We start from the raw sequence: 21,607 nt of genomic DNA on the forward strand, positions 1-21,607 counted from the left end.
AAAAACAATGGCACGTCTATACTAGGCTTCTGAAAGAGTCAATGAAACTTCTGCCAGGTAAAACATATGCTAATATGTCTGTCACACGCTGCAAATAGAGCACAGAATGTCTTTTAAAAAAATTTTGCAAATTGGCATTAGCTTAGCGCTAATGAACTACTAGAATTCACAGGGATGCCAGCAGAAGTTAGCCTTATTGTAGAGGTGGGTTTCCCCACATGATTTGACTGAGCTGTAACACTGATGGCTTGAATTGAAGGCCTAACTTTAATGTGATGGTTCGCTACTGCAAAACAAGCTAAAACCATGCGCCACCAATCCGCCACCACCACGCCCGTTTTGTTGAGAAGGTTGGGAACCCCTGACCTAGACTCAGCTCGTGCCTGTCCATCTAATTACATTCACTCCGATATGAAAGGCATCTGATCCTGAACTGATCCTAGATCAGCCCTCTTAGTCACTTGACACAAGCCTAAATCTCCAAGCCTGTGCCAGCTCTGCCAGAGAGATTTACAAGCATACACACACACATGCACGTGACACGGCTGAGAAGAACATGTGAGAGGGTGGAAGACAAAATCAAACTAATCTTCTTTCCCTGTGTCTATAAAAATACCTACTGTGAGAAACTGTGAAACTGAGAGATAGAATGGAAAACCATTTTACAGATCATTATTTACATTCAAAGAGAAGGGAGGGTGTGTACACAGTCTCAGTAGTCAGTTTGAGCTTCACTTCATTTTCTGAGAGAGGCTGCACAGAGAGAGATGGAAAACAGATTCTCCCTCTCCATCCGCTCTAGTCCTTCAAAGCAACATCTCTCTCTCCGTCATTCCGTCCGCTTTTTCATTCTTTAATAATTAATAACTGCAAATGGCTCTTCCTGTTTCAGCAAAATTCAGCCAAAACATCCCACAAGGTGTCCAAGCAACGTAAAGTTCCTTCAAGAGTGCAATCGCTTTCTTCAGTCTCAAGATTTTTTTTTAGCTTGTATTAGAAGAAATATATATATCCTTTCTCATTTTTCATTCAAACTAATCAGATTTTTTTTCTGTACAGGAAAAGAAAGTCTCTTGCTCTAATCCAGGCCACAGGAGGCACTCCTTCGCATCAAGCTTCTCTCACTCAGCAGGAGATCTGCGTGAGGGCACAGAACTACACTTCCCACAATGCACCACCATGTGCCCAGTCAGCATACAACTAGCTGCTCTTCTGTTGGTTACAAGCAGCTGTTTTCAGGGAGGAGGATTCAGGTGATCTGTGGTGTGTTTCGAGCCCTCACATTCTGCTTCATCGTAATAAATAAACGAGATGAGATAAAACAGAAATCTACAACTAAACAACAATCATGAACACACAGGACATTCTTTAAAGCTGCTTAACAATGTCAGCAAACAACAACAGAGATCATTTTGTAATGACATCAACAATATGTGAAGACACATATACGCACACGTACAGTCACACACCCTCAGGTCACACAGTGTCCCTCACACGGGTGTACTCATGGAGCTATACCGGGATTCAACTCATAGCCAAAACATGACACTGTAAAATAACAGCTTTATATGTATATGTGTGAAAAACGTGTGTATAGAAAGTATTATGTTCTCATAACACTTCACAGAAGGGCAGTGTTCATAAGGCTACATGACACCTACATAAGCTCATAAGGACATTTTTAAAGGCTTATTCTAATAAGCGTCTTCTGTCATAAAGGCTGTTTTTGTCTCGTTGACATAACACAAAGATGACTTGTGAAGTGACAGCATTACATGACAACTGACTTCGTAGCATTTGTACATGTGTGTAGTGTATTTGTCAACTTTGATGTCAAATTTATGAAACATCTATGTCAGGTGACTGATTCTTTTTGTGACATTAGGATAGCACACTGTAAATCACAATGACAGAGGCGATTCAGGGATTATTTTTAGGCGGGTCCATATTGAGGTCACAGCTTCTGTTCAGGGGGCCAAAATAAATGCCTTCAAGTTCAAAGAGCTCCATGATGATCTGCCAATATCTATACTAAGCACCAACCACACTACTCGCATGGCTCATTCTGTTTATTATTGTGTGTTTTACAATCAGTAGCAGACATGGAAAAACATCTAATCACAAGGCTAATCATTTCAAACTTACTATATTTAGACTGGCAAACTTGCAAGCAGTGAAAAGGTGACAAGTTCTTGTAGGAGGGTTAGGAGGGTTGGTCCACCAGGGAAAATGTCAGTGATTTTAAAATGAAAATGGTGCACTCTGGGAATAAAATACAATGAGAGAAGTAATTGCTATAGAATTATTTGATTCACAGAGTTCAACAACTATGCCAATATGAGTCTTATTTGTTCAAAACCGATTGCTTACCATGCTAAGGTCAAAAGGCCAGTGCGTATGAAATTTCGGCAGACATCTGCTTTTGACTTTTCATCAACAATTATTGTAAATAGAGGCCGTTATAAAAACTATGCCCATCATTTGTGTTCCATCTGCCTACAGGTCTATAGTGACTGCATAAAGTGCTTGGACCCAAATGATTATCACTTACTTAATTTGTTGTTTAGTTCTCTGTGGCCAATTCACAGAAATCAACATGTTCTACTTCAATACTAGACAAAAACAAATTGGTAACTGCTAGTCTCAACCGCAAGCAATGATAACAAACATATATTTAACACAGTTGGACCATCAAGAAATCCCATACAAAAATGAAACTACTTTTGAAACTTTTTCATGTGTATATAAACAGCCATGATCTGCTGCTGGGGAAAATGATTCTCCTTCAGAAGTCCCCTTGTCGACAGCAGGGATCAAAACGTAAAAACTCTTCAGAGCAGCGAATTTCACTAAAAATATAGGTGGCGAGTAAATGTTTTCAGATTTTCACTGGGGCCGGTGCCAATGTGGTCACACATCTGAATCCGCTCATGCCATGACATGATGCTGATGATGTGACATACCTTAAATCTTATAAAATCTAAAAACTTAATTAACTTCATGTAATGGCCACAGAAAATGCTTACCTTTGTTCAACCAGCCTGATGTCGCAATCGACATTGTGTCACCGTCACACGTACTGAGCTACAAAGTCTGTCATTTTACCCCAGAAAGTGTCACGACAACCTTATGTCAGAAAATATTAGCACCTGATATAGATGTTATGTCAACATGACATTAAAGTTGGCAACTGCAACCCTCATGACAAATGGTAGGTATATATCAGTTGTCACGAAAGGCTTATGTAGACTTATTTACACTGCCCTAAAGTAAAATGTAGTGGTAAATATGTGTGAGCGCATGTTGCCTACATGTTTTAATGAGGACCTGCCACACACACATGCACATTCAAACCCATTCACACACACAGAGGGACTGGGCCCCTCAATCCCACAACACAGGGGATTCACAGGAACCAACAGCCATGCAAATCATCCTCGCCTGCACACTCACAACTCTTCCTTCACAGAATAGTACTTTATTCCTTGGAGACGCATTAATGGTGCCAGAACAGAAGCGCTGAATCTTGTCTTGTAGCAGAGAGCGGAAAAGCAGCTGTGAAGCAGAAATAGAAATCCACTTCCTAGGAGGTGTGTGTTGGGTCCAGTGTGGCCGCCAGATCCAGTCCAGCGTCCATCCAGCACAGACTGCCCCAGGGGGGCTGTTGTCATGGTGATTACTTGACCTCTAGAATAGAAGGGTTGGACTCCATGATGGCCACGATGATGCGGTCGATGTAGTCCTGTAAGCGGTAGTTAATCTCCTCCTGCTTCTGGATGGCCTCCATTAGCTACACATACAGGGTAAAAAAAATTACTGTAAGTGCCACATATGAAAAATGAGTGTCTGTCAGTGTTCATCAGTAGGTTCAGTACTTAAGACTACACAGTATTTCTAACACTGAACTGTGGATGCGTGTGTGTGTGGTACACACCTCTACACGAGAGACATTGTTGATTTCAGATGCCAGAGACTCAGACAGGGACTCGGTGAAGAGGCTTTTAGCTCCCTGAATACTGAGATTAATAATCTGTCCATTCAACTCATCATTCTGTTCCTTCAGAGTGCGGTTATCCTGTGTGAGAGAGAGATAGAGAGAAAGAGAGAAAGAGAGAGAGAGAGATGATAAAGTTATAAAGATTCTTAACGTAAAATAAAAAATCAGTTGTGTAACAATTTATGCATTATTTCCAAAACCTCTTAATGCAACTGCACTGACTGTAAAAGGAAAATAAACCCCTGAATCCTCTGCAACCAAAAAAACATTTTAAACGCTCTGAATCAAATGAACCGCAATTTATTGACAAAATAAACATGTTAAAACAAATATGTGTGATGCTATTTAAACAAAGTGATGTCACATTTACATCTGACTTTAGTGCCTTTACAGCATGTGAGTGGCTCAGACAGCATCATAAGCTAACCCCTGATACAAATAACACAGGAAACTCAAACAGAAAAACTTACTGCCCAGGCATCGCTGATCAGAAACCAAAAAATAGTGATCTATTTTGCCTATAATTTAACGTTATCAGACTTTGACAGAGCCTCGCTACATATGTAGAAACTCTGTATAGTAGTTAGCTAGTAATTACATTACGCACATAGAAAGTAGTGAAGTTAGCTAAAAGCGCTGCTGTTTCAGCAGTGACTTTTTTGAGAGGGACCATTTTAGCTCATTTTGAGCACAACTCAAAAACGCTAGCCAGTACATGATTAGCAAACAGCACTGAACAGCTGTACACACATAAACTCAGAATATTATAAGTTTACTTTCTGCTTTAATAGTAAAAAATATGTGTTTTGGTAATGTTACACACTGATTCCAGACTCTGGGACACATTTGCTTCAAAAAAATGGGATCTAATTGCTCACAATGTGGTCATGAGGGACAGGGATGTAGTCTCACTTCCTGCTCTAAAATGCAGGGGTGTGGCTAAAATAAGGTTCCACCTATGAACTAAAACTCTCTGTTTCAGTAGTGACATGAAAATGTGGGACAGCAATGTAAAATAAGGTTTTATCATTTAAAAATTAAATTCATGGTAAATCTAAATTCTGTTCAACTTCAACTAAACTGTTCAACTTCAACTTTCAATTTCGCTTCTGGATCAAATTCAAAACGAATGAATCGTGAATCAAATCAGTTCACTGTCAGCTCAAAGATTCACATCACCAATAAAAATACATCTGCATCTACTCATTTGTATCTGTGATAGGAGGGTTTATTGCAAGAACAGAAAGAACTGAAAAAGCTAAATAACCTTACACAGTAACTAACAACGAACTAACAATTTTCCCTTTGAAAGAGCTAAAAGGAAACAGGTCTGCAAACTGACTTTGAGAAGAGCAACAACTTGATTAAGTTTGAATACAGCTCAAAGAAAGGTTACAAAAAAGTCTTTCCACTAAATGTGAACTTATTCGTTTACTGACGCATTAAATCTATTATTCAGAGTTCCAGTACAGTCAGAATTCAATATTTCTGTTCAAAGCTTCAGTGAAGTGCGCATGTGTCAGTGGGTGTATACCTGTTTGAGTCTGCGTATCTCCTGCTCCAGCTCGTTCTCTCTCATGTGTGTGTTGTACTCCTGAAGGCCAGCGCCAGGTAAGCGTCCACGTCGAGCCTCCGTCTCCAACTTAAAGAGCTGTAGGTGCTCCAGCTGCTTCCGTAAGTCCTCAATCAGCTAGGGAGAGAGAGAAAAAGGGAGAGATGAGAGAGAGAGAAAACAGGTTAACACATCCTCTGCAGAGAACACTCTTAAATATGGTATATTTCTGCAAAATTTAGTGCAGAAAAAGGGCAGCACTTCTCTTTATTTGCTGAGTTTAACATATCAGGGAAAACATAATAAAACATAATAAAATGTTCCAGAACTTTTGCACAGACCACATTTTATTTATTTTTTCCCCCAGTATGTTAGATTCAGCTAATAAACAGTAATTGTGCATTAAAATGTGCAGAAGTGTGCTCTTTGTAGAGAATGTGTTCACTTATTTTCAGTTTAAGCAGGAGTGCCCAGTTTTTGGCAGTAAGTAGATGTAAAAATGTACTGGCATGAGACAGATGTTTAGATTTGACTGATATTTCAAACAGATATTCGATGTTGTATTTAGTGTACACCAGAGGAGCAGAACATTTAGGTGACACTGGGTTACTCTGCTAAAATCTCACCATTCATTTATTTTATCTTCTCTGTAACTCTTTACAAACAAATGTTATATTTCTCTGTAATGAGAATCCAGGTAAGTTTTATACATGTTTATGTTTTAGCACTGGTATTGGCATCAACAGATATTTACATGATGAAATGTCTGCATTGGTCAGGAATTCCTATAACAGTGAATTCTTAACATATGCAGTCTTGTGCAAAAGTCAGAGACCCTTTAATTTTTAAATCTCCAGTCAAAAAGGCCATTAAGTACATTTTTAGGAGTACTTAAATCTTTCATCTTTGAGAGAGAGGAGAAAATCAAATGGCTTCAGATCTGAAAAAATCCACAGCTGTTTCTGTCCATCCTTCCACTGTGAAAAAACAACTCAACATTATAAGCCTGAAAGCATGTGTAGTTGTCAAGAAGCTGTTACTGAGAAGCTGCTGGTGTCCTCAAAACAGTGAACTGACCACTCCAGAATCCAGACCTCAACATCACTGAATGTGTTTGCCATTACTTGGATTGTAAAAAGCAGAAAATGAAACCAACTTCTACGACTGAACTTTGTAAGTGTGCAAAAGCATCCCTGAAAGTTTCTTTGAAAAACTGAAAGCAAGTCTCCCAAAAAGAATAAAGCTGTGATAAAGGCAAAGAGTCGACACACTAAATGCTGAAAAAAAATATCATCTTTAGTTTTTATGTAACTGTTAAATATAAGCATTTTTTCCTTGCTAAAAAATGAATAACTTGTACTTGATGGCCTTTCTGACTGGAAATTAAATAAATTAAATGTGGTCTATGAATTTCACACAGTACTGCACATTCCAAGTCCAAGCATGAATACAAAGGCCATCTGAAGCTTGACCTCCTGACTCTTACCTCCTGTGTGCTTTCTTTTTCTTTCTGGTTGCCGTGGCGCTCATGACTTAGCTTGTCAGACATTTTCCTGCGAGACTCAGTTTCTTCATTCAACCTGTCAGTCACATCCTCCACTTCGTCCTGTAGCTTCCTCTTCTCCTACAGAGAGTGAGTGAGAAGAAGAGACAGGGAGAGGAAAAGACAGAGAGAAAAAGTTTGTAAGTATATACAGTACAAGTTTGGTATATACATATATATAAATAAGCAAAATTGTTTATGCATATGTGTCTGTTCCTCACCTCTTCCAGTCTTTCGATATTAGCCCTTAGGCAGGGAACACATGACCTCAATTCACTGTTCTCTTCATCCAACTGATGCAGCCTATACACACACACACACACACACACACAAAACCCCTTTTCTTTATCAGAACCATGAAAACATTTTGTTTACATTTAAAACCACTTATTAGCAAAACAGACGGATTAGTTACAGTCTATATGGCTAAAAGTATGTGGACACTCCTCCTATTTATTGACTTAAGGTGTTTCAGCCACACCCACTGCCATCACGTATATAAAAATCACGTGTATAAATTCTTATAAATTCGTATAAAAGCACCCAGCCATGCAAACTACATAGACAAACACTGGCAACAGAATGAGTCTTGCTGTAAGTCAGAGACTTTAAATGTGGCACTGTCACAGGATGCACAAGAACTGCGCATCAGGAGCTTCATAAAATGGGTTTCCATGGCTGAGCAGCTGCACACAAACCTAAAATCACTATGTGCAAGCGTCAGCTGGTGTGGTGTAAAGCATGCTGCCACTGGACTCTGGAGCAGTGGAAACATGTTCTCTGGAGTGATGATTCATGCTTCACTATCTGACACACAGATGGATGAATCTGGGTTTGGTGGATGCCAGAAGAACACTATGTGCACAGAGCCTTGACCTCAACCCCACTGAACACCTTTAGAATGAACTGGAAGAATGACTGTGAGCCAGGCCTGCTCGTTCAACATCAGTGCCTGACCTCACAAATGCTCAAATTCCCACAGACACACTCCAAAATTGAAATGTGAAGTCTTCCTCGAACAGTGGAGGCTATTATGGCCACAAAGCGGGGTGTCAACTCCATATTAATGCCCAGGTTTTTGGAATTGGGTGTCCAGCAAGCTCATATAGGTGTGATGGCTGGGTGTTCACATACCTTGAGCCATAGAGTCTATGTACTAATGTAAGTGATGCCTCAGATAACACAATATTCTCTTTTGACCACAAGGTGGTAGCAGAGCACAGCATGAACATGAAGCACATACACATACACACACACACACACACAAACACACAACACCCCCCCAACCCCCTCTAGCACACACCTGGCCTGCAGGTTCTCGATCTCCAGGTCTCTTTCTCGCTGCAGTTTATTGAGCGTGTCTCGATGTCTGCGGGCAAGGGTCTGCAGGTTCTCTTCAGCATGGAGCTCCTGCTCTTTGAGCTGCTCCTCCAGGGCATTTGCACGGTGCACCAGTGTGAGATTCTCCTGACGCAGACGCGCATGCTGCTCCTCACTCGCCACAGAGTCCTTCTCCAGCTCACACACACGCCGCTCAAGCAGCAGCACCTACAACACACACATAACCAGAGTTTAGAAAGTGTACAAGGAACAAAAAACAGAAACCTTGTTTTCACAGTATAAAAAACAAGCTAAATTAAACCTCTGGTTAACCTATGAAAAATAGCAATACTGTTTCATTGTGGTTAATTTTTGTGAAATCAGGCATCAGAAACAAAACATTTTTCAAATGGTATTTTTCCAATTCGGCTCCAGAGTTCCATGCCCACTTCTCCAGTTGGTACGTGGTCAGTATGAAATAAAAGAATGATACATCTGATACAAAATACTGGATATTTATTAGGTCCTTTATAATAACAATAACAACAAAACAGTCTGCATTTATTCAATCAAATTTTAACTGGAATTAAATAATACCTTCATTAACCAGGTAACTTTTCACCGTGCAAATAAACAGATATAAACCACCTCTAATACACACTCACGAGGGCTGGGCAATGTGTATGAAATTAGGATATTTTTGTGATTATGTTTTGGAGGCGTAAAAGTAGGCAACATCGTGAACATCGCAGTAATCTTAATGCATCTCACGTCTGTGCATTTTATGTTTGATAAAAATTCATTTTATGTGCACAGTTCAGTTTCTTGAAGACTGTGGCAGTCATGTGAACTTGTTTCCCCATTCAGAAAATATGAGTAATGCTGCATGTCTATTATGTCTACCATGTGAACCTGTTCTAGATATGACACCGACATAACCGTAGAACCAATCAGTGAATAGCTACGTTGTTACATCATCCCTGTGGCCCCGAGTACGGTTAGCTAACTGTGCTGTTCAGTGTCGAACCATGTCCGTGTGAAAACGCCACTGGAATGGATACCCTCCGTGCTCAGAACCGTTCGGCCCTGCAGTGGAAAAAAGGCCTAAAGGTTGTGTGTCATCACTGCCACTTAAGTGCACCTGTTGTAGATGATTTAAGCATTGTATATAATGTGAAGTGCTATAGAAATAAAAAAAAAAGTATAAAGCAATATTTATTGACATCCACAATCCAAAAGCTGTGTACATACGTGCACAGAAAATGGACAAATGTCAAGGTATATATTTCTTATCTCCAAATGGCTGAAAAACCATATTGCTCAGTCCTTTGACATTATACACACACACTCACACACAGAGGTGTGTGCTTTGGATATGCAGCTATAAAAACATCAAAACCATAAAAAGCTGTAAAGCAGGGAAAGTTTATGGCATATATTCATTATCAACCACTGTGCTGGGAGTTGGTACCTTATCGGTGATGTCACTGTCGGCAAGGTCCAGGATGTCACGGCTCAAATCACTCATGCCATCCAGACCACCAGGCTGTAGCAAATGCCTGAAACGCACACATACCAGCACAAAACGATTACACTTTACTTCAACTCTCCTATGTAACACAGACATAATCATGGCATAGCAGATGTCAATGCAGTCATTAGTTATGACTGAATCTATGCAGTAATATAAACGTGTTACCATTGCCTGTAATTGTCATATGTCATAATATTTAAGCTAAACACAGTAAGCTTAGCACAGCAAGTTGAACATGTGACATTAGCTATCATGACAACATTATGGCATCTGTTATAATTACCATCAATGGTAACATGGCATTGTTATACCACCGAGTAAAACATTTCACAACACCTCAGGACAGTGTATGATATCTTCCATGTCTATGGCATGATTACGGTAATGTTGTGCAGCAGCGTTCAAGTGTTACCCACACACAACTTGCATATCAGTAAAACAACCAGCTACAAAATGCTCAAAAGCACACAAACTGTAAACACAAACGGATGCTGCACACTTACAGAGGACACACCCAAACAAGTCGCACCATCAGCAAACACATTTACGCACAATTTTACGGAAACTTCAGGAGTTGAGATGCTCACCTTGCTGCTTTCTTACTGGACAGCCTCTTGCTGGAGCTGAGAGAGCGATAGAGATGAGGGAGAGAGAGAGAGAGACAACAGGAAAAGGACGTCAGAAAGAGAAACGGATAGAGGAAAGGGAAAGGGGTCATCCCCCCCCCATCCCTAACCTGCGAACCAGGGAAGGAAGAACATCCAGGAGAAAAGGGCAGTTTTGATTGGTCAGCTCTTTGGCAAAGCACTCAGGGTCAAAAGAACTGCTATTAAACGCTGATTACAGGAATACAGCTGGAAATAAACAAGTGATACCCTGAAGTGCCATATTATAAAGTGAAAAAGAACCTCCCCCTGTACTGCCTAACCTCAGCCAGCAAGGTGAACTCTTATCTCAGTGCTGAGGCATTGAGGCATTTATCATAAGAACAACTGCATAATATTAAAGCTCATTCAGTCTGAACGTAGATGCCAGCCCACAGGCCAGAATAAACGTCAGGTCACAGGTTGGGTATCCTCAACCTGGAGCGTATGCGAGGTGTGCTTGGCTGCTGCTTTCTATTCTATTTACTGCATTGTATCTGTTTTCAGTTTAACCCTTAGAAGTCACAGCAACTGCCACTGATATGTTGTAATCTTATACAAATTATCAAGCTGAAACGTGGAAATTCTGCTGAAAGTGCAGATCGTTGTTTATACGTACAAGAAGAGATACTGTGTTACGAATCGAATCTCAGTAGAAAGTTATTGTTGTGTGGACAGGTTCGTGTTGCTGAAAGAAAAGCCATCTTTTCTATTTTTGACGTTTGGTTCATCACTTTTGATACTAAAAAAGTCCGAAAAAAGAGCAAGAAATCTAGACTCAAACTGTCGATGGAGAATGTATATCACGTCATGTTTCTAAATGTATTTTTATTAATTATTGTTATCTATATAATGTAAAAGTAATTAATTGAAATTCTACAGGAAAAACAACAGCAACAGTTCCAGACTTATAAGGGATAAATACGAGTTTAATGGCAATGAAACTGACACCAATTTTTCAAAATTATTAAATCGATCAGATGTAAATAAAAGTAATTCAGGGGAGTTTGGTGTGTAAACTAGGCGTTGGTGACAGGAACCAGACACCTTAAGCATTTAATGCCTCTAAAAGCTACCTAACAGAAAGTTATTACATAAATTAGTTACAAACTCACTGCCTGATTATACAAGTTTTGCACTGATATTCTGGCCTAAAACCTCTTTTTAAACCCATTTATGGTGGAAAGGTATATGCAGGACACTGTATGGTAAAATAGTCCCAACAGAAAACATTTTTTTTTTTCAAATTTTTGCCACTATTTAATTTATTAATATTACTAATTTAAACTCATTTTAGTTCAAATAAATAGTATATAAAATAGCTATATCTGCATCATAGACATTGTGACGCCCAGTTCCTATCACCACCACTGTAAAGGCATCTGAGCCTGTACAATTCACCATTTTACATCAAACTACTCTGACTAACTATGTTTCTCAACAATAGGATTATGCAGGAATTTTGAAAAATCCATAGAATTCCTTTTTAAGATGATGAAATTCTATACGTCCCATCTTACAATCTTACACCAGGGCATAATAGATTATTATAAATTATTACTGTCCAACCAATCAAAACCTGTAAGGGTGACATCAAATATGCAAATACATGCAAAATGTACATGACATTTTATTACCAATGCATGACAGCTGCAAACAGTTTATAATCAAATATAAACTCAATATGAAAAGACTTCTGAGGCTGTTGAAAACATTATAAATAATGATGTTTATGAAGCTGTCATTACATGTCCTACTGATTTATTATACTTACGGTGTGAAAATGACCCCCTGCAGGGCTGCTTTTAGAAACCCTAATACACTGCAAAAACGATCAGGGCCGAATAATTAAAACACGCAAGTTTCTATTATGTTTGCGTATGTTTCCTTTTTCAGTATTCAGAGGTTTCGTCTTTTATTAACCCTTTAGACCCCTCTAAACTTTAGAACACTTATGTGAATTCCTGACAATTTTCAGAGATAGAGTCAAAATAGTTTATCATAAAATCAAGAAAAAATTGCAATCACTTAACAATGGCTGTGATACAGGCTATAAAATTCTGTCATATCCAGGTAACATTAGAGGCTGAACACAGCCATATTCTGCTCCGTGATTTCGCAATGTCATTCCTATTCTTTGAAAGACTAAAGCTAAAGGTAGGTTTGTGAAAGATATAAATCTGTAAACAATATCTAAACAAAGAGAAGCAGCCAAATACTCATTCATTTGGTTTGCTACAGTTTTGCCTAAGTAACTATGGTTAATCATGCACATATTATTGTTTTAAATACTGAGAACAAGTATTCTAAACTGTTCAGATCAGCCCCAGCAACCACACAATATTCTCCAACACTTACGTGTTATTTACACCTAATGGTGAGACCTGAATAATACCAGAATGCATGTAAACTTCCCTGGGATCCTTTTACTGCTCTGTGTTTGTTTGAATTATTGGTAGTGATACATTTCTGTACTTTATCAGTTATCACACTCCTCCGTCTTATGGGTAACCAAAGCAAGAGGGGCCAAAAACTATAAAGATAATATGCCAGTTACTATTTTATTTTAAAAATAAAAAAAAGATATTACCTTACACAATAATTCATGCAACAATTCTGCTTTTGGTGCTTTATAGTAAAGCAAGACTATTTTGAACCTAGAACTGTATTTCTATTGTTAGGATACTGGGAAAACCTATGGCCTGCTGAAGCCCAAGGAAAGTACTTCTTGCATTATATCTTATTTTAGAAGCAATTAACAGATAAAACACCTCTATCATTTTAAGGAAAACTCAATACAGACAATCACTGACCAAATGATAAAAACAGCAATCCAAACACCCTCACAGCACAAAACACAACTGCACACTGAGACTCACACATATGCAGGCAGTGAGGATGTAGTGAGTGTGTACAGGGTCAAGAGACAAACGCCCACACACACACACTCACACACACTCAGATGACACTTTCATCTGGGAAAGACTGTGTTACCTATTCATTTCTAGCAAGTGCAGACGAGTGGACAGATCCTCAAGACGGCTGATCTGTTTGTGACAGTGAGTGCAGAAGAACTCCAGAGATTCAGACTGCAGAAAACTCTGGAAACTAGTGGGGAAAGGATCAGAACTGAGAAGAGAAGAGAAGAGAAGAGAAGAGAAGCAAGGACAGGAGAGAACAATAAAGGGAGGCCAAGTGAAAAGAAAAAGAGAGGATGAGAAAAAAGAAGAAAGGTGACAAGAGAGGAGAATTAGGAGAGAAAGAGAATTAGAAGTGGGAGAGGAGGAGTAGGAAAGAGTGAGGGAAAAAAACAAGCACAATCAGGTGAGTGAGTGAGTGAGTGAGTGTGTGGGGTTAAAACAGAGAGGTGAAGAGATTTCACATCAGGGTCATCAGAGGACAATCAGACATGGAGGCTGAAGCTATTATTATGCAGGGCAGTGCAGCAGCACTATCACCCTTACTGCAGTAACACACTCACTCCTGAGTTAACCTCTGTTCTAAACTCAAGTATGTGAAGACTGAAGTCAGCACGTTACATAATTCCACCTGTGTGTGTGTGTGTGTGTGTGTGTGTGTGTGTGTGTGTGTGTGTGTGCATGTGCGTGTTGTGAGGATTCTTTTGGCTGAACGCTGCTGTTCAAAAGTTTGGAATCACTGTTCAAAAGTCTGGAGTCACTATTTTTAATAATACAAAACCAACTTTTCTAGCAGATACATTGATACTCATATGATGCTAATATTTTGTAGAGAAGCTGTTAAAATGAAGTTAACAACTCGATGAAAAAAACTTATGATTTTTTAGATTCTATAATTTTATTGAGAAAGTTTTATAGCTCTGAGTAAATTCTAATGTAATTGCACTGTTTGAGCACCAAAATTCCTCAACAACCAGCACCAATCACTCACTCACTCCAGCGTGGACTTTAGCAACCTGTGCAACAACATTTTTCCTCAATATGTCACGAAAATGTCAAAGCGTGAACCTAGTATCAAGAATCGAACCTAATCATAGACCGAGGGTATTGGTACACTCCTACTGAATAACAGTTATTGATATGAGAACTGATTCCAAATTTTTTAAACAGTCATGTAGGTATACAGAAGCGAGACTCTGCATCAGCTACATGTGCACCAAGCACACACACACACACGCCTCCTGTAACTGACCTCAAATGGCCTTTTTATGCTTCTATGACGTCACCCAACACACACCTTAAAACTATACAAACCAGCTATAAACATAAACAGAAATCACACTGATATTAACAACAGAAATGCCACCTACAGATATGGTATCAAACGCTTGCTCTCTTACTAAGCAAAATCTTTCAATGCACCTGCACACGCAAATTATGTAACAGAATTGTTATGTAACATAACAATGTTAGTCATTGACTTAGATAGGCACATTTAAAAGGACACAAGAATCAAATACAGAAAAATGAACCAGGATATACAGAAGCAACAGAGATTTCTACTTTGTCCTTCAGAGCAGCTGTACCACTATCATGTCCCCCTGCACCTGTTCTCATAAGCAGCAGTACTTGAATTGTGCCAGTAAATATAGATGCTCTATATCTGACCAGTCTTATAAATAACACAGAGGAAGAGTCTTAGTAATCACCCTCTCACACACACATGCACAGTTTTATAAAGGTATTTCTGGTCATGAGGTTATATTTGTACATTAGAGCAGCGTATTTTTACATGTCAGACTCTATTGTAACACACTGTGTGATATATGAGTGTGGCTATGAGCCTTGTGTTCATAGTTTGTATGTTTACTGTGTCTATTTTTGTGTGTATACAGATATATTTATACCTGGGCGACAGCAGCATCGGTGGGCGATGCATTGGGCTCCCCGGGTGTGGGTGTGGCTCTGGGTCTCCTTCACCCTCAGGGGCTGCCCTCCCCTCCTCCTGATTGGCCAGCAGCAGGTCAGAGGTGGAGTCACTCTCCCCGAAGTCTTCAAAGTGCTCCTCCTCTCCACCAATCACGGCCACCAGGGCATGGCCATGCAAATCGGAGCCAAGAGAGAACCTGCAACAAAAATGCAGAAAACGTATTTTAAAGTCAACATTAAAAATCACACTGCATTTAAAACTGTGATGCAGTTTCTCTGAGTTACCTCAACGTTTTCTCTCGATAACAGGTGGAGGTTGAAGAAGGGGCAGTGAAACGATTACATTTTACCTGCCTGCTGGTGCACAGTGATGTAATCAAAAGAAGATGCTTTAGAGGCAGGCCAAATAATTAAATAAAACGATAATATGATTACAGAAATAAAATAAAAATAAATAAATAAATAAATAGTATGGTATGATGGATTGTGCTGACTGTGGACACAAACTAAGGTTAAAAAGGTCAAGGTGATTTCAAATTGACCTGAAATGAAGAAACAAACTGAGAAAGATGTCATAAAAACGGCTGTATTTCTAAAAATGTCTAAAGTTATATGCAATTGTTTGAACACTCTCAGTCAACCTACATGTTTTGTAGATTTTCTAACTAAAAACACATCCTCTACAGATAACACACATAAATATGACATCTTTCTGCAAATTTCAGGGCACAATTTCTATTTATTTGCTTTACATATTGACAAAAATAAAACAAATAATAAAATGTGCCGTAACACTTTGCACAAGCCACATTTTATATTTTTTAAAAAAAATAAACAAAGCAATTTTGCATTAACAGTGCAAGAGTGTGTTCATTGCAGAGGATGCGTTAACTTATTTACTTACATAATCTACAAAGCACGGTCATTTGACCGGCGCATCTAAATGTTTGCATTGTATATAAACATAAGTGGTGTTAATGCATGAATTTATTAACATTATTTATTCACAATAATTTTAATTACGCTTATTTACATTGCTCCCGGATGAAGCCCAGCTGCTTACGTGCTGTTACTATGATTCTGATGAGATGGCTCTCTTGATAAAACCCAAGTTTTTTTCCAGCTACTGCCATGCTGTGAATTTGTTCATCATCCAAAGATTAAAAAAAAAGTTATTTATTCAAAGATTTATTTAAAAGTTGAGCCTTAAATAAGCAAAACACAGCTAAAGTTGGCAATATCAGGAGTATTAGGAACAACAGCACCAGATGGTGCTTCTGGGAGACTATTCTAGACAGTGCTCATAGTATTAGTGTAGACAAATCAATGAGCAGCAAACTAATAAAAGCAGCAACAGCAATATGGAAAGCTCCAGTTCCCCTCAAAACAAGATGTAACACAGCAGTATGAGAGCAAGAAGCTATAATTGTGAAGCTGGAACATGCAGCTGGCACTAGATGCTGGTGATGAAAATTGGAAACCTGCAATCACTCTGTTTTCATGTTCAAGCTTATTCTGTTCACTCATATAGCTAAAAAAAGCTAAAAATCTTTCTTTAGGGCAAATTTGAGCAAAACATTTGAGCAAAAAAGACAAATGTTATTAACGGCAATTAACTACACAAAATAACGTGATTAATCCCACGTACTTATTTTAATTGTTTGACAGCCCTTATTAACATACCATGAAAACACTTTATTTGAACAGCACACTCTGGATGTTATCCTTGCATTTAACTTTTGTTCTACTGAATATATATAAAATTCACTTTAACTTTCACTAGGCCTAAACCTGGTCCTTGACCTTAATTTTATCTAATCTAATCTATCTAATTTTATCCCTAACCATAAATCTGGTCCAAATCCTAACCCCAATGCTGTTGAGAATCTACTAAGTTTCACCAGACAGTTTGTTAATAATTTTAGCATCTGTAGATAATCTACTGGGGGCTAACCAAATAAAGTGGGACCCATATAACATATACGAACATACAAATCAAGACACACTTTCACTAATTTGCAAATAAATATGTTTACAAAACAGGCATGATTCTGATGAAGGGTCAAATTAAGGATAATGCAAATGATTTGCTTGCTTATTTGTCTGAGAAGCAATATTGCAAATATATCTTTTACAGCAAAACGATACAATTGAATGAGTAAATGCTTTGCATTATACTTCCATGTCAAATGCCATACTCAGAACTAAGTTGTGATGGTACATGTGTGGTTTATAATGTTGTAAATGTATCATGTAGAGTGTTATGAAACTTGTCTGAAGTTGAACTTTGATCATAAGCAACACGAGGTTGTAAAGTCCGACGTTACACAACACACACATTCTGTACACCTGAGGAAGTTAAATTCCACTTACAGTATGTTTGCTTACATATGATCAGGGTAAACCTTAAACTATATTGCTTCATTTAACGTAACATATGTACCTCAAAGGGCTAATGTGAAACTGTTCAATGAGGTGTTCAACAGATTTCTAATTTAGAAAAAATCTCTAAATATGTTGTTACAGAGTTTGTCGGGTTTAGAGTGCCTAAATTACTCAACTAAAATAAAAAAAATGTTTGAGAGAGTGGATTTTAAGCGATTAGAGAATCAGCTTGATTACAACTGATTAACACTGACCTCATGGATTAATTCCATAAATCCCACACCTTAAACCTAAGCACTTGGGGTACATATGCTTACAAACTAGAATTCAGAAGTAAATTACAAATACATTGATGAGCCAAAAGATTATGACCTAACATACATAAAACAAACCCTGATTTTCACTTAACAATGGAGCATAACATGGTCTGGGATAAATCAGACGCTAAGCAGTTGGTTCTCATAGTTGATGAATTGGATGTGGGAGACGCGGGCACGCATGAAGACCTGAATGACTCTGACAAAAGCCAAATCTTTAAGACCAGATTACTAGGTCTGAGCATGTCTGAAAAGGCAAGGTTTATGGGCTGCTCCCTGCCCGCAGCGATGAGTACCCACTGACAGTGGTCCGAGGAGGGACAAATCATGAACTGGCAACAGGGTGTTGGGCACCCAAGGCTCATCAGAGGATGAGGGCAATGAAGGCTATCCCGTCTGGACCCTCAGGGCTACTGTGGCACAGTAGTCACAGAAATTTTTTTCTTGATGGTTACAGGAAGAATGTATCACAACACACAATGGACACGCAAGTGTCGGAACTGGACCGTGGAGCAATGGAAGAAGGTTGCCTGTTTAGATGAGTCTCATTTTCTTTTGCCTCACACGGATGGCCGCGTATGTGCGCGCCATTTACCTGGGGAAGTGACGGCACTAGGAGGCACTATCAGAAGAAGACTGGTGGAGGGATGTGCTGGAACAACAAGTGTAATCTGCAGAGGCTCCACCTCATAACTTAAAAGACTTATAAAAAAGGGGGGGCAACAGAATATCAGGCAGATGATCATGCTGTTTTGGCTAACTGGAGTATAAAAAGACTAGTTGCAAGAGGCAAGCCTCTAAACCGTTTTGAGGAATAAAAACAGTAACTGCAAAAAGCAATATCTTGCTAGGAACAACCAAAAAGTTAATTTAAAAATCTAATTTAAAAAAATATATTTTTTCAAAGCATGTAGCCCACTAGCTTATTATTTATATCTTTATTTATGTTTCCAAACTCCCAAATATTTTTGGATCAACATCACAACACTGCATAATATGAATGCATCATTTAAGAAGATTTATATGGCATGCATATGGTATTTCTGTGCTTAAAGAAAGGCCTAAAGGGTGGCCTGTGGGCCACAGCTGGCCCGTGAGGATGTATGATATGGTTTGTCCGTAAGCTATCCTAAACACACATCCCTCACCCAATCAGGGAACAAAAATATTTTTACACTACATCTAACTTATAAAAACATAATTTCCATTTCCATTTGAATGATATATTTTATTATTTTATAATAATAAATATTTTTTAATAATAATTTGTATATTTTTTTATTTTATTATTTGTATGAATTTTAGTATTTAGTATTTTAGCACTTTGGCTCTCGGCCCACCGTAAACAGTCCTGTAGGCTAATCGATGTACTCTCAAAACATTTTGTTTATATCACGTCATGATGCAAGAAACCATTTAGCCAGCTAGAATGTCTATACATTTTAAAGCAGGGACTTTGATGACTCATAGCAGCCTCTGGTAAGTTACTAAGTGCTATGTTACAGCTTAATTTACTGATTCACAAAAATTAAAATTCCCTAGCTTTTGTGTGTTTAATCATATTAAGCCTACATACAGCCTATGTAAACTGAATGAACTTAACTGTTCTTGCATCATTACTCAACGTTCAAAAATGTTTTTTGTTGGTTTTGGAATGCAAAAAGGGAAACATTAAAAGACTAGTTCTGCTTGGAGCGAAATGATTGATGTTCTATTCTATTTCAAAAACTCTGCTTAGAAGTTATTTTTATTTTTAGTTATGATGTAGTTACTTACATATGTTAGTACAACTGGTAAAGACTTCCATTAAGTAAGTAAAGTACAGTTTAAATAGAATTATAAACGCATTTAAAAGTTAAGTAAGTAATGTAAAGAATAAAAGACTGGTACATACATTTAAAAGTAGCTTTCATCAGTGTATCATTATTAATGATAAAGGAACTTTTCATGTCAGTGTAAGGCACGGTGAACAAACGATGAAGTTAAAATCTGATGAAGTATGAGTCTCACCTAGTAGGAAATCATTAACTTGTAGATGAAGCACTATGTCTAATGCAACTTGTGTTAGATTGTTGACAGGTAGTAGCCACTTCTGACCATTTTTAATCAGTGTTAAGTTCGATTTGAGAGTTTAGCAAGGTTTAAGAACAGGAAAAAACTACTGAAGGGACACTCCGGCCAAAAGTAAAAACCATCACATCTCTCGTAAACATGGCTACCAACCTTCCAGAGTTGCCACGGTAGTCCCTAGAGTGAGATTTTCTGGATTAAAGGCTAGGAAACCCCTTCTGATGATGTATCTTGAAATTTTTGCAACTCTTTCGTGGATATTTGATGACAAGCTGTTCGTTTTTTTTTCTGCTAGCTGGCTAAGGCAAAAGGAAGCCAGAAAGCAACTTAGTGGTGGGAAACCAAATATCATGCCTGCATTTATAAGCCAAGTTTTTTTTATTTATAAATGTGGCACCTCAATGTTGTATGACGTATTTGTGTAATGCATTCTGGGTATTGTAGTAAGTGAAGAAGGATGGACAAAAAAAAGATACATAATTGTGAATTTTGTCAAACCGATAAGGCTGAGGGATGCGATGCTGCGCTACAGAACACCACATGACATGACAAATAACATATTTAATGCTGGTCTTATAGGCTGATGCACCCCTTTAAATTCAAAATACTCTTCTATTTAGTTCAAACAATTATTGTTGCTCAGAGTCTTGCTCTGAAACCTTGTTTTGCTGAGTTAATGTGTGTTATTGAGTGTGAGTGAGAAAGGGAGAGATGAAGAATGTGGGGGGAGAGAGATAGAGATAGAGAGAGATAGAGAGAGAGATAGAGAGAGAGGTGGGGGGGGTCTGGTGGGATTGTACAGTTTGTCGTTAATCTGCTAATTCACTTTAATCTCTTGGCAAGAACAATATGTCAGTAGTCGTGTTCAATCGCCCAGCCAATAACGCACACACACAAACACACGAATCCCTCTCATCCCTCTCTCTCACACTGACACATGCACGTTTCCCATAATGCTACAAACCTAAGCCGTGACCCAAAACACACGCGCAAACACACTTACACGGCCAAAGAAGTGGGCCGTCTGAGCACACTGGCATGGTCTCCATGGTAATCTGATTCAAAATAGGACACAGTGAGTCCATATGTAGCAGGTCAGTGAAATATTCAGCCCATGTACTGAAAAATACTGCATTACTGGCAACACACATTTTATGGAATTATAACAAAAACACAAACAAGTGCAAAAAAAGCAATCTATGGTTAAGCATTTTTGTATTAAAAAAGAGTGATCAACTCTTTTTTTTTGGAAAAAAATCGTGCACTTTGCAGCTATTCTTTCTTTTTGTTAGATATGTCAAATAAATAATGAGGATTGTGGTTTCTGAGTGTAGAGTACTCTTTTTTGATATTTGGCATGTTCATGTAAAGTCAGTGCACCAGAGGTAACTACACTTT

At 38.4% G+C, this 21,607-nt stretch overlaps 1 protein-coding gene across 3 annotated transcripts in view; it reads right to left on the bottom strand.

Moving 5' to 3' along the window:
* Positions 1-1,052: 1,052 nt before the first annotated feature.
* rab11fip3 (RAB11 family interacting protein 3 (class II)) overlaps positions 1,053-21,607 on the bottom strand; it is a 62,796-nt gene continuing 42,241 nt past the window's right edge. For 2 of the 3 annotated variants that reach the window (XM_036590816.1, XM_036590830.1), the window contains 10 exons: positions 15,416-15,634; positions 13,585-13,719; positions 10,534-10,569; positions 9,884-9,971; positions 8,396-8,640; positions 7,314-7,395; positions 7,036-7,173; positions 5,532-5,687; positions 3,935-4,075; positions 1,053-3,790 (listed from right to left, as the gene is read on the bottom strand). In XM_036590816.1, the coding sequence (XP_036446709.1) occupies positions 3,677-3,790; positions 3,935-4,075; positions 5,532-5,687; positions 7,036-7,173; positions 7,314-7,395; positions 8,396-8,640; positions 9,884-9,971; positions 10,534-10,569; positions 13,585-13,719; positions 15,416-15,634 (1,354 nt within the window). In that variant the 3' untranslated portion in view covers positions 1,053-3,676. The remainder of the gene's footprint in view (positions 3,791-3,934; positions 4,076-5,531; positions 5,688-7,035; positions 7,174-7,313; positions 7,396-8,395; positions 8,641-9,883; positions 9,972-10,533; positions 10,570-13,584; positions 13,720-15,415; positions 15,635-21,607) is intronic. The other variant, XM_036590824.1, reaches the window with a different exon arrangement.

The sequence above is a fragment of the Colossoma macropomum genome, unplaced genomic scaffold, assembly GCF_904425465.1.
Source record: "Colossoma macropomum unplaced genomic scaffold, Colossoma_macropomum, whole genome shotgun sequence".
NCBI lineage: Eukaryota > Metazoa > Chordata > Actinopteri > Characiformes > Serrasalmidae > Colossoma > Colossoma macropomum.